At 39.7% G+C, this 13,909-nt stretch overlaps 1 protein-coding gene across 16 annotated transcripts in view; it reads left to right on the top strand.

Annotated features, from left to right (window-relative positions):
* Positions 1-13,909, top strand: part of LOC148871660 (histidine-containing phosphotransfer protein 2-like) — an 87,750-nt gene that overhangs the window by 52,041 nt on the left and 21,800 nt on the right. For all 16 annotated transcript variants that reach the window (XM_088973025.1, XM_088973024.1, XM_088973030.1 and 13 more), the window contains one exon: positions 1,768-1,839. In XM_088973025.1, coding sequence (XP_088829151.1) covers positions 1,768-1,839 — 72 coding nt within the window. The remainder of the gene's footprint in view (positions 1-1,767; positions 1,840-13,909) is intronic.

Raw genomic sequence — 13,909 nt, 5'->3', positions numbered from 1 at the left:
AGCTTAAGGGGGAGTGTAGAGAAGATGGGCCGAATGGCCCATAGGCTGTTACTGTATATTATCTTTATGTTCTTCTCTGTAATGGGCCTTATACTGGGCCCATACTCTTTTATGTTCCTCTTTTGTAATTTCTTGTCCAACTAAGGACCTCTCTTGTAATTACTAAAAGATTAACTTAATAAAAGTGTATTAGAGAGTTAGAGGGAGGTTAAGTTCGAACTCCTCATCCCCTAACTCTTCTTGCCGCAGCTCTCTCTTCTTCTCTAATCTTCTCTTGCTAGTTTTCTTTGTTTCAAACACAGTCCCTACTTCTAGGACTGTTTTTCAACTGTGACTTTGTGGCCTCGTGAGACAGCAACCTCATGGAGTTATGACCTTGCGAGGTTGTTCTGAGCACGAGGTCGATTCCCATCAAGGTTCAAAGTATCTATACGATATGCCCCATGTCGGGCGTATCGTATTGTATCTTTTGGTCTCGATACACCTATTTACAGGTGTTTCAGGACCCCCATTTATTTCAATAAAGAAAGACTTAAAAAAGATTTCCAGAAATCAAGTTTTGAAAAAAAAACATTTAGCGGTTAGTTTTTAGTACCGATACGCCCCTGCCAATACATGGGCGTATCGATACTTCGAACCTTGATTCCTGTGACTTTGCAGCTTAACATCCTCGCTTTGTCCGTGCATTGTCTCTTTGCGCTGTCATAGGATAGGACCTATTCCACTGGACCTCGTGGGTCGAGACCTTGTCTGCTCCTTTTCCTCTGCCTTGTGGGCTGCATCAAGATTCAGTGGTGATTAATGCAGCAGTAGGGTTTTTAAAGTCTGGCTGTCTTTCCATCATGTATTTAGAAATGATACTTTTTCTTCTTTTATTGAGGGTGGACTTTTTTGGGGGTCCCTAATTGGATGTCATGTACAGTTCTCATTGTACAGATTTTATTATCAATACATTGTACTATAATTTACCTTTCTCAAAAAAAAAAAAAAACTATGAGCCTAATAAATAGTTCCATCAATAAATCATGTTGTTACCATTTCTGTTGATTGATAGTTAGCAAAGCTTTGTTGAAAATGATCAAATATATAATGGGAAAAATAATAAATTCTTTAGGGAATAAAGGCCCCAAACCCACATCTTTTTGTTAATGAGCTAAACCAAAATAAGAATCTATCTCAACCTTGACCCTGTGAAGATCAAGCAGAATTATCCTGCAGCAATGCCATAACATTGCTCTGATCAAAATCTAAAATTTTACCATCAGTTAATTTCACCAGCTTCTTGTTTCTGTTTGTCCTATTTTCTATTATGGTTTTCTTTATTTTTCCCTTGGAGTTTCCTATCAGGATACATGCAACCTAGTTCATTTTGTGTATTGGGATGAAGTTTTTTTCTTAAAATGTAGAAAATATATATGATCTTTATTTACTTGAGATGTCTGTATGTACAATGCTTTCAAATGGTATTCAATTTGGCTGCAGTATTTTATTAAGAAAGCTACATTCATGTATTAAAATTTTGGTCATTCTTTTATCCATGTGCAAATTTAAGGATTCAAATCATGAACTATGAGATGTAATCATGTAAAGAGAAAGATAATAGGATTCTTCTTAAAAGGCATGGATAATCAGATGGTTAAAATTATCTGACTTTTTTATTTTTCTTCCCTGAAATGCTTGCACATGGGATACGTGAACTATGGTTCAATTTCTTAAGTGTCATGCTTTCCAGAATGTGGATGCTTCTAATCATATTTGGTCTTGCAGTATTGGTGCTCAGCAAATAAAACTTGCTTGCATTGATTTCCATCAGGCTTGCCTGGACAATAATAAGGATGGGTAGGAAGTCTTATCTCTATTTTACATGGATATTTAACATTTTAGGCATATACACTTATGTATATTTTCAGTATTCAACTCAACTATATATATATATATATATATATATATATATATATATATATATATATATATATATATATATATATATATATATACTCTTCTCATCGCTAAGTTTCTATGTTTCCAATATATTTGTTTACAGTCCCATACCATTATCTGCATTATATATTTATATGAACTCTTCTGTTATCCATCAGCATTTCTTCACATTTTTGAATGGGGTGTTGCCTGCATTGTGCTACTAGTGTTTATTACTTTGTTTTGTCCAATAATAACCAGCACCAAATGAGTGTTTGAAATATTAGGTTGACTTCTTCTTTGGAGGGCATGGACTCTAAACTATGCGTGAACATTTCTTGAGAAAATTCTGCATTGAGCATCATTTTCCTGGTGGATTATGTCATTCCGAACAACCAAATAGATGCTTGTAGAAGTTTTTTATGAGAAAACTGCAAACATTTTTTGTGGGTTATATTTGCGTACTGTCAACTGGCCCCTAGGAATATATTCTCATCTAGCAATTTTTTTTCATGCTTAGTGATAAATGCAGTTGCTGAATTTCATTCTTCTTTCCCCGCTGGGGGGAATGGGATGGGGGGCTTGCATTTTTTTGTCAATAACAATAGCTTTATCAAGACACAAAGCCAAGAAAGGAACAGGGAGAAATAAACTCTCTTAACCCCAGAAAGGTACAAACAAACCAAAAAACAAGAAAATTAGCAATTACAATTGAGCCAAAACATTGCATCCCTATTCATCCCTTGCTTTGCTAGCCCATCAGCCATATGGAATTGGCATTTCTTTTGACCCAAACCACTTTAACTTCAATATCTTGAGTTAACCACTTTAACATTTTCCTTTCATTGCTGTAATTCCAGAACCTGCTCCTCTCATCATTGAACCATCTCACCACTAGCTTGGAGTCACCTTCTATGATTAGTTTACAAATGCCAATGTCCATATCCTTTGCCCTCTTAACCCCTTCCAAAGCTGCCATTAGTTCAGCCCTTAGAGAGTTACCTTCTCCAATTGGGCCAGAGAAGAGGGCAACCTTCCTCATCCCTAAAAGCACCTCCAATTCCTGATGGCCCTGGATATCCAACACTACTCCCATCAATATTTAACTTGATATACCCATTACTTGGGGGGGGGGGGTCCAAGAAGGAATTACTGCATTCTTAACCGGGGCTGAAAAAGCAATTTCCTTCCAATTCCTTGAAAAATCTTCCATTGCAAAATCCTTAAAACAGATCCAAGGATTTATCCAATGTACTACTCTGTTGAAGACCACTTCTATGGTAGCTTCTTTAGTTCTTTCCTTGTTTGAGAATAGCCATGAGTTCCTCTCTTCCCAGATAGACCAATAACTAGCAGCCCATACACACCTCCACATGATCCTTCCTCTCTGCTTTGGTCAGCTGAAAGTTGTAGAGGCAAGAAAGATTTGCACGTCTGGTGAACAAAGAAAGAAACCAATCCCAAATATCTTTTTTTTTTTATCAGCACAAATAGTAATTTATTTATAGAGATCATTAATGTGGCCCCCACTGTTTGTTAATCTAGCTTATGTTTATCTTATTCAGCAGTTAACAGTTCCGTTTGTTTTATTATTAGCTCTTAATTTATTTGCAATGTAAGCAGTAAGGGTAGTTTAGCCCTTTCATCCTTATTTTTAACATTAATATAAATTGTAGAGTGGGGCGACAATCTCAGTCAGTACACTCTATTTTCTGATTTCTTTTCTTCGTGGCTTTCTTCTCCTCTTCTCTCTCTACTCTTCGTCTCTTTCTCTCAATCTTATTCTGGTTATTTTATATAAACCTAGTACTGATTCCAGTCCTATTTGACTACATGGTATCAGAGCCAACCTAGGGATTCTTATGCTAATTTAATAAGGTCGACTACATGAGAATTTCCTAGTGTTGGAAGTTTAGACAGAGATCTGTTCAGCGGCTGGTTCTTGGAGGTTACTGACAGTGTGTGATTGGTGCCCAAGAGTCTGTAGAACATTGGAGAGTTTTCAGTGATCATGAAGAATCAGAAGAAGGCAGAAATCTCAGTTTTTTAGGGTTTCAATCTTGGATTGAAAGTGGCGGCAGAATTTTTCTGGGTAAGTCAGTATTTTTTCTTGAGATCGAACCTAAAAAAAGGTGTTCTTTTATCAGTCTGGGAGGTCAATCTTGGATTGAAGGTGGTAGCAGAATTTTTCTGGGCAAGTCAGTTTTTTTCTTGAGATCGAACCTAAAAGAATGCTCTTTTTATCAGTCTGAGAGGTGCGGCTGGAAGATCTTGATTTTTCTCCTCATGTTTTAGGGTTTCTTTCTAACCTATGATTAGTTTTAGGGTTTCTCGGACTGAAATCCTAAAGATTTTGTTGTTGCTAAAGATTTTTCTCCTCATATTTGCAGATTGGGACCATTCCAAGTAGTTTGTAGCATCCAACCTAACTGTAGTAATGGTCCCAGCTCCAAAGGGGTCTCCAACACCTCCTCCCACAGGTTTCATTTCATTCCCGGGCTTATATTCAACTCTGTGTCCCTCCATGCTTCTTCAAAAGGGTATAGAAACAAATAAAAAATGCAGCAAGAACAAACAAAACACCTTCTGGAACCAACAACACTCCTTTGTTGTCTTGGACTTTCTTTCAATGAAAGATTCCTTTTCTGTGGGATGAGAGAAGAGAGAGAAAAAGCAACCGCCCTCTATAGGAGCCTCCAAACCATGTGGGACTTGAATCATCCCTTATAAAAAACTCCAAGGAACCCTAAAAAAATAGGGCGCTACTACCTAGGTCAAAATTGAAGAGTCCAACAAAAACAAGACTCTTCCCCTTTTTCTAGTTTTTCCTGATTCTAATGAGAAACCCTAGACCAGCTACAAGGCACACAGATCCATCAAGAAAATCCAAAAATTGGGCTTACCTGAGAACTTCGATCAGCCTCTTAAATCTCCATGCAGTCGGCCGATCTAGGGCTGCATGAGAGAATCACTTCCAGAACCTACAGCCTGCTCTGGTACCAAGTAGAAACCACTATCTGCTGATTTGGTCAAGCTTCTTGTGAAAGGAAGAGGGGAAAGTTGTAGATTTCAGCAATAGGAAGAGAAAGAGGAAGAAAAGGAGAAGAAGGTCAACTAGGATTGTGTATCATAACCCTAGCCGCCAGCTCCTCATTCTATTTATATTTAACTTAAATATGAGATATTACAAAGATGCCCTTAGTAGGGTGGCAACTCAAACTAAATAGTTACAACTCTTTTAAAAATAAAAAATAATGGGCCCAAGGCCCAACAACTTCTTAATTTAAAAGAAAATAAACTAAACACAAATCGGCCCATTCAACAATATTTATACTCTCATGTCGAGAATGGATGGTAACTGCTAGCTGATTCTCACTCAATTCTCCTGACATGGATGGCGCGTGTAAACGAACCTCAGGGGTGGCGTCAAGCAAGTGATCCAAGGAGGATTCTGGGTTGGGCCTTGGGTTTGCTAGGCCTGGGCCGTAGAAGTAGGCTGGTCGCCCTACCAGTCCCATCATTTGTAGTGCAGCTTTAGATGGATTCTTCGAGAATTAAATCAAGTGGCTGATAGTCTAGGTAAGTCTGGGCTCGGATGGGATTTTTTGCATAGTGCTCATACATTGCCAATTTAGTGGGCTTTGTCTTTTGTTTTTGTTTTGCTGACAAGGCTTGTACATCCCTCCCATTTTTTGATTTTAATGAAATCAGTTATCTTCTCTCTAAAAAAATGTATTGAGAAGAGAAAAACTGGATATTTTCCTAATACAAGAATAAGAATCTAAGTTAGTTGAGATAGAGCATAATTACGATACGGAACAATAAGAGAGGAGTTGATTGGGAGATGCACAATATTAGTGAAGGTGAGAGAATGCAGAAGATGGATTTGAATGGGTAATGGCTAATGTATATGGGAGGAAGTATATCCGATAAGAAGATTATGGGAAGGCCCTTGGTGCATTCTAGGGCATTTAATGTGATAAGATTTACTTGCAAAACAACTAACCCAAACCCAAACATCACAACCAACATATTGAATTTTAATCAATTTATTACTTTGGTGAGTTGAAGGACCTGGTCCTGTTGTAGGCAAGTCATATAGACAAACTTTTAGGAAATATCTATTTACTCTAAATTGGATAGCATCCTTTTTACTATAGACTGGGAGGACCATTAGAGAGGGTTATATAAGAAAGGTCTACCTAGACCTTTCTAGCCTTTTAGGAAAACATCCTTTGGGGCCCCATCGTTCTTTACATTGAAAACATGTTGCTGAAACATTGTTTTTTATCAATCAAGTCAAACTATAGTGGAATGGAGTGATAGATGCTAGATGGAAGATCTCCCAATTTTGCAAAAAACTTGAATATGTAAAGAACAACATAAAAATGTGGAATAAAGATAAGGTGCCAAAGTCAAAGGTGGAAGTTGAAAATTGAGATGGAGACTTGGTTAAGAATGGAAGAAATAAGTTGGAGGTAGAAATCTAGATGCAAATGGCTGTGACAAGGTGATGGAAACACAAAATATTTTTTCATTGGCTAATGGAAGGAAGAGAATAAAAAAAATCATGTCAATAGATTAGTGATAAATGGGGAAGGAATAAGTCATGAAGAAGGGATATCAAGTGCTTTCTATAGACCACTTTATATCTATTTATTGTTGACCTCTAGAGATAAGACAAGTAGTATAGGAATTGAAAAGGTTGACAATAAATAGGTTGAAATGGAAGCATTAGAAAGTAAATTTGAATTGGAGGAGATTGGAAGGGCAGCCTTCTCCATGAGCAAGGACAAAGCACCAGATCTAGATGGTTATTCAATGGAAATTTTGCGGGACTATTGGGAAATACTGGAATTTGATTTAATGGAAAATATTTAATGAGATTTATGATAGAGAAATCATCAGCTTCGGTTTAAATGCTACCTTTATAGCATTAAATCCCTAGAGGCCGATAAAATTTGCCAACTTGTTGAGTCGAACAAGAGAGGAAACAAACATTTTAGGGGTGTCAATAGAATGAATTGATCCCCACCCCTAAGAGCCCTTTATATATATATATGTATATACACAATTACAGGAAAGCCCTTAAAGGGATAAATCAATGTGAACTAAGTCATATTCAGCTCACAAGTCAAGTTTGCTGCATAATATTCATGTATCTTCTCATCTCCTTGAGAATAAGCAAAGATTTCAGATTCTATTTGATAATGCCTTGACATGTTAGACTGATGATAAACTTTCTTCATGTAAGTATTCATCTCATTCGCTGTCCTCATTCTAATTTCCCATTATCAAGCTTCCATTGCTGAAAAGCTTTCACTTCAGTTTCATCTTGTTTAGTAACAGTCCCATTCAAGTAACCCTCTAATCCTTTTCCTTCAACAAAGAAGTCAAAGTGGAACTTTCACATGCTGTAATTAGTTCCATCAAACTTCCCAGGCATGACATCCATTTTTTCAGCCATCTCCAAGAAACAAACACAGTCCAAAGAGAGAAGACAACACTGAAATCAATACTTAAAACTGCTAGGCGTCTTTTCCAGGCAGAACAGCAACTTCTTGAACTGATCAAAACAGCCTCTAGAGAGCTCTCAATCCAGCAATCGAAGATGGAATAAAAAGCTCTTGAAACACTCTCCCAATCCAATGAATCAAATTTCTTTCACTGCTGATCGAATCACCTACTCTGGTACCATGTGAACTTGGTGATTCAAACAAGAGAGAAAACAATCATTTCAGGGGTGCAATAGAATGAATTGACCCTCACGCCAAAGAGTACTTTATATATACAAAGATATGTATAATTACAGAAAAGCCCTTACAGGGATAAAAAAGAGAAATAAAGAAAGAATACGTAAGATACAACAGGGACTATGAATAGTACAATACAACTTTAGGACTCTTCACAAAATCGTCCTAAAGATTTTAGGTTGATCAGATTGTATAAGATTATAGTAAAAGCCTTAATATATTTCCATTCATCACTACATAGTTTTAAGGTTCCTTTATGCAGGAGAGTCAACTTGTGGACCAAATCTTTGTTTTTTTGATAAACTTATGGACCAAATCTTGATAGCCAATGAGTGTTAAGAAGTAATGAGAAGAGGAGAATGTTGTGTTTAAGACATATTTATAAAAGGCCAATGATATTTTGGAATTAAAAGAGGTTGTTTTGGAGCAGCTACAGTAGTCCGAACCAGTGAAGAAGGAAGAAGAAGATGAGGAAGAAGACAAGAGAAAGAGAGAACAGGAGGGTTTAGTCGAACTGATTAGTGTCCCATTCAGTCGACCCCCTTGTGTTTATTAGGTTCTAATTACACTTACAAAGACTAAACTGCCCTCACTTAAGTGTGGGGCAGAGTACTCTAATAAAACAGCCACATAAGCAAAGTACTTAACTGACATAAGATTACTAAATTACCCTTATTCGGCTCACTCTAACACTCCCCCTCAAGCTGGAGAATATATGTCATATAATCCCAGCTTGTTACATAGATGATTCACTTTCCCTGAGTTTAGAGCTTTTGTAAACAAATCTGCCCATTGATCATTCGAGCCCACATGTTCTGTGTTTATCTCTCCATCAAGGACCTTCTCCCTCACAAAGTGGCAATCAACCTCTATGTGCTTTGTTCTCTCATGAAATACAGGATTGGATGAGATATGGAGTGCAGCTTGGTTGTCACAATACAGTCTCATAGGTTTATCCATGTGAAACCCAATTTCTTGTAGAAGATTCCTCAACCACACTAACTCACAGGTAGTATGTGCCATGGCCCTATACTCAGCTTCAGCACTACTTCTGGCCACAACCGTCTGCTTTTTACTCTTCCACGTCACAAGATTTCCTCCAAGAAATGTGCAATAGCCCGTAGTAGATCTTCTATCATTCACTGAGCCTGCCCAGTCTGCATCTGTATACCCCACTACTTCAAGTTTTCCTCCTGGTTTATACAATAGTCCACGGCCTGGAGCTCCTTTTAGATACCTCACAATTCTAAGAATTGCATCCCAGTGAGGTATACGAGGGTCCTGCATGAATTGGCTCACCACACTGACTGCAAAGGATATGTCGGGTCTCGTGATAGTTAGATAGTTCAGCTTCCCCACTAGTCGTCTATACCTTCCAGGATCTTCAAATACTTCTCCTGTATCACTGCTCAACTTAACATTTGGTTCCATAGGGGTCTCAGCCAGTTTTACACCTAACTGTCCTGTTTCTTCCAATAGATCAAGAACATATTTTCTTTGGCACAGATTTACACCTTGTTTTGACCTGGCAACCTCTATTCCCAAGAAATATTTCAATGTTCCAAGATCTTTTGTTTGGAAATGGTTTTGCAAAAATACCTTTAATTTGCCAATCCCCAATTTATCACTGCCAGTAATGACAATATCATCCACATAGACCACTAATAGAATCTTCCCAGCTTCTGAGTCATAGCTGAACACTGAGTGATCTACCTGGCACTGCTTCATTCCAAAACTCTTCACCACTTCACTGAACTTCCCAAACCAAGCACGCGGCGATTGTTTCAACCCATAAATTGCCTTTTTCAATCTGCATACCTTACCATCCTCCCCCTGAGCAACAAACCCAGGTGGTTGCTCCATATATACCTCCTCCACAAGATCACCATGGAGAAAGGCATTCTTGATATCAAGCTGAAACAGAGGCCAATCATACATAACTGCCAGGGAAATTAGTACACGAACAGAACCAATCTTAGCCACCGGAGAGAATGTCTCCATGTAGTCTACTCCATACAACTGGGAGTAACCTTTAGCAACAAGTCTGGCCTTCAGACGCTCTACACTACCATCTGGCAAGTATTTCACAGTATACACCCATTTACATCCCACAGCATGCTTACCAGGTGGGAGAGTAGTAAGTTCCCATGTTTGAGTATGTTGAAGAGCAGAAAGTTCCTCCTCCATTGCCTGCCGCCAATCAGGTGAACTGAGAGCTTCTTGGACATTGTTAGGTATAGAAATAGAGGATAAAAGGGAAACAAACTGGCGATGTGATGTAGAAAGACGAGATAATGAAACGAAATTGGAAATGGGATGGAGGGTAGAACTGCGTTTACCTTTCCGTAAGGCAATGGGTAGATCAAGGTTTGAGGGTTCAACAATAGGAGCCATGAGAGGATCCGCAGATGAGGTAGAAGCTGGAGGAGGGGCCGGTGCCGTTCGACGTGTATACACTTGCCGGATTGGTGGACGTTCGGTGGTGATCTGCATGGGATGAGGTGATGAGTCTACTCCAACAACAACATCTGGAACTGGATCACTGACAGGGAGAGGAAGAGGAAGTGCGGGTGGAGACGAGGGTGCTTCAGGACTTGAGAAGAAGGGGATTGACTCAAAAAAGGTGACATCAGGACAGACATAGCACTTCCGGGTAATGGGATTATAACACTTGTACCCTTTTCGAGTCCGTGAGTAGCCAAGGAAGACACATTTAATTGAGCGTGCATCTAGCTTGTCTATTCCAGGGCTCAGATTGTGGACAAAGCACACACAACCAAAGACACGAGGAATTAATGGGAATGGAGATAAAGTGGGAAACAAGATAGAGAAGGGGGACCGACCATGAAGAATGAAGGAGGGCATCCGATTAATGAGAAAACATGCAGTGAGTACAGCATCACTCCAAAAACGTTTAGGAACATTCATGTGGTGAAGAATAGACCGAACAGTTTCAAGAAGCTGACGGTTCTTCCGTTCAGCTACCCCATTTTGTTGAGGGGTGTATGCACATGATGTCTGATGAATAATGCCATGCTGTTCTAAATACTGTTGAAATGAAGTAAGAAAGTATTCACGACCATTATCTGAACGGAGAATTTTGATTGGAACACCAAATTGTGTGCGTATTTCAGCATGGAATTTTTGAAAAATAGAAAACAATTCACTTCTTTCTTTCATTAAGTAAATCCATGTCATTCTTGAACAATCATCAATAAAGGAGACAAAATACTTGTACCCATTATAAGACTCTATTTTGATTGGACCCCAAACATCTGAATGAACCAAAGAAAAAGGACTCAACATACGACTCTCAACTCTTGGACTGAAGGACACACGACGATGTTTCCCAAACTGACATGACTCACATTGCAAAACTGACAAATGACTCAATGACGGGACCAAAATCTTGAGAGCCTTGAGAGATGGATGTCCCAGTCGGCAATGCCATTGTAGAGGAGTAAGCGAAGTCTGAAGAGCAATTGAAGATCCACCACCGTCAAGATAGTACAGTCCACCAGCTTCATGCCCCCCACCAATCTTCTTCCCCGTCTTGAGATCCTGAAAAACACAGGTGGAAGGAAAGAAGGTAACGGAACAGTTAAGAGCTTTGGTTATTTTACTAACAGACATAAGATTGAATGGAAACTTAGGGACATATAAAACAGATGATAAGGGCACAGGAGCCATGTCAATATTACCAACACCACATATGGGAGATGAGGACCCATTGGCAAGTGTAACAGTTTGTGATGTGGAGGTTTCAGAGAGAGAAGAGAACACACCTGGAGTCCCGGTCATATGATCTGAGGCTCCAGAGTCAATAATCCAGGGAGAGGTTTTAGATGACATGCAAGCAATACCTAATTGGGCAAGTGTGGTAGTGGTATGCTGTGAAGTAGTTTGAAGGAATCGTTCATACTCATCACGCGGTACGCTCACCATTTCCCTCCCAGAGGTAGATGTAGATGTGGGATGAGTTCGGTCTGCCGGTTTACTGTCACTGATATCAACCTCACCCGCTACAGCATGATTAGCCCATTTAGAGGGAGGGCCATGTAGATCATAATAGAAATTCACTGTGTGTCCCTCTCTACCACAATGAGTGCATTTCCTTGTAGAGTTATTCTTCCCTCTGCCACGACCTCCCCCTGAGTCACGACCACCCCGACTAATCATGGAACTGCCACGGCCTCCTCGGGGAGCATGACCTCCCCCTCTTGTACTATATCCAACCCCTCGAGCTGTCACAAGTGCTGATCTATCAGACTGTGTGGAGTTCTCTGTCTGTCCCAAAGAGATTCTACGAAGCCTTGAGAATACTTCCTCAAGTGTAGGAAGAGTAGAGCCCCCCAATATTTGGGCTCTAACTGGTTCATATTCCGACTTCAGCCCCACTAAAAATCTTGTAACATCTAGTTGCTCCCTTTGCTGTTGCTGAACTTTAATATCTGGAGTAAGGGGGTGATAGACATTGAGTTCATTCCTTATATTCTTCATGTTGGCATAGTACTCTTCTAGTGTTTTGGTTCCTTGTTGTAAATCAAAATACTCCTGATAAAGCTGATACACTCTTGTTGTGTTATCTTGTCCAGAATATAGCTTCTTAGCATGCTCCCATATATCCTTAGCCGTATCAAGAAACATGAAGTTGGCACTAATTTTAGGTTCCATACTATTCCACAACCAAGTCATGATTTGAGCATCTTCTTGCTTCCAATCATCAAACCCTGGAGAGTCCTCCGATGGCTTTTCATCTCTTACATGCTTTACTTTCTTCTTTGCCTTGAGAAACACTTCCACTGATTTGGCCCATGGAACATAGTTCTCCCCATTCAGCTTAATTGAGGTCATTTGTACCCCTAGGTAGTCGGAGGAAATTACCACATTAGGTTTCTGATCATTGTAGCCATCTCCTATTGCTGCCATTGTACTCTTTCACAGTTGCCTCTAACCTTACTTCTCAGCTACAAGCTGATTGATGTTGTTCACAGTTTGATACTTCAGCACCTATTGCAGCCCCTAAACACAACAGTGGGAGCACACACTTGTTCTTCTTTACACTACTGCTGACTTCACACACCTACGACCCACATAAGCATCACAAGCACCACAACACAACAGTAGGCCCTCTTACAACCACTCAATAAAAAAAATTGCGCATCACAAGCACCACAACACAGTCAAACTGCTACACCCAGTTCAGATTTGTTTAACACACTTAAGAGGGCATTACACGACCACAAGGAGCTTGGCAAGGTCACTGCATTCCACCTTACACCACTCGGCCACCTACAGCAGCCCTAACACCACTCAACAACTCACAGAAGCCCTACACCATTCGGCTACTGCACACACAGCCCTTTTTAGGGCAACAATGAACCTAGTTCTCTAGGTTCTAATCAGTACTAACTGATTCTTGAAGGGTTCCTACCCAGAAATACCAGCAACACAAGAGGACTAAATAACCAACCTTCCTTTGAGAGTATCAGCCAACCATTCACTGCTGAAATCACCTTCCTTGATGAAGAAAACTGTGCGCAGCAGAGAGCAACGAACTGTGATGTCTCAGACCTAGGGCGAACCAGCTCTCTCCATTAACCAACTAGAAACGAAGAGGAGGGTGTCACGAACACAGCTGAGATGCTTTGCAAGCGGAAGCAGGTCAGAAACCTTGCTCTGATACCATGTTTTGGAGCAGCTACAGTAGTCCGAACCAGTGAAGAAGGAAGAAGAAGATGAGGAAGAAGACAAGAGAAAGAGAGAACAGGAGGGTTTAGTCGAACTGATTAGTGTCCCATTCAGTCGACCCCCTTGTGTTTATTAGGTTCTAATTACACTTACAAAGACTAAACTGCCCTCACTTAAGTGTGGGGCAGAGTACTCTAATAAAACAGCCACATAAGCAAAGTACTTAACTGACATAAGATTACTAAATTACCCTTATTCGGCTCACTCTAACAGAGGTGATGAAGAAGAATGTGTTTGGGGTAAGATGGAGAAAATGGATTATAGGATGCCTAAAATCCTATCATTGTTTTATAGGTTTACCAAAAAGTTGACCACTTAGAAGAAAAATTATATATCGTTTCAGGGGGGGGGGGGTCATATGGCGTTGATTCAATCAACTTTAGCAAATTTACTGCCGGTTTACTTGCTCCTAATGTTTAGAGTGCTTGCTTTGGTTGATATGGGTTTAGTGAAAAATGATTTGAGGTTTTACAAGTTAACCATGG

Source organism: Nelumbo lutea, chromosome 2, assembly GCF_056320005.1.
Source record: "Nelumbo lutea isolate HS-2025 chromosome 2, American lotus-T2T, whole genome shotgun sequence".
NCBI lineage: Eukaryota > Viridiplantae > Streptophyta > Magnoliopsida > Proteales > Nelumbonaceae > Nelumbo > Nelumbo lutea.
This window is presented reverse-complemented; position numbering and strand designations above follow the sequence as displayed.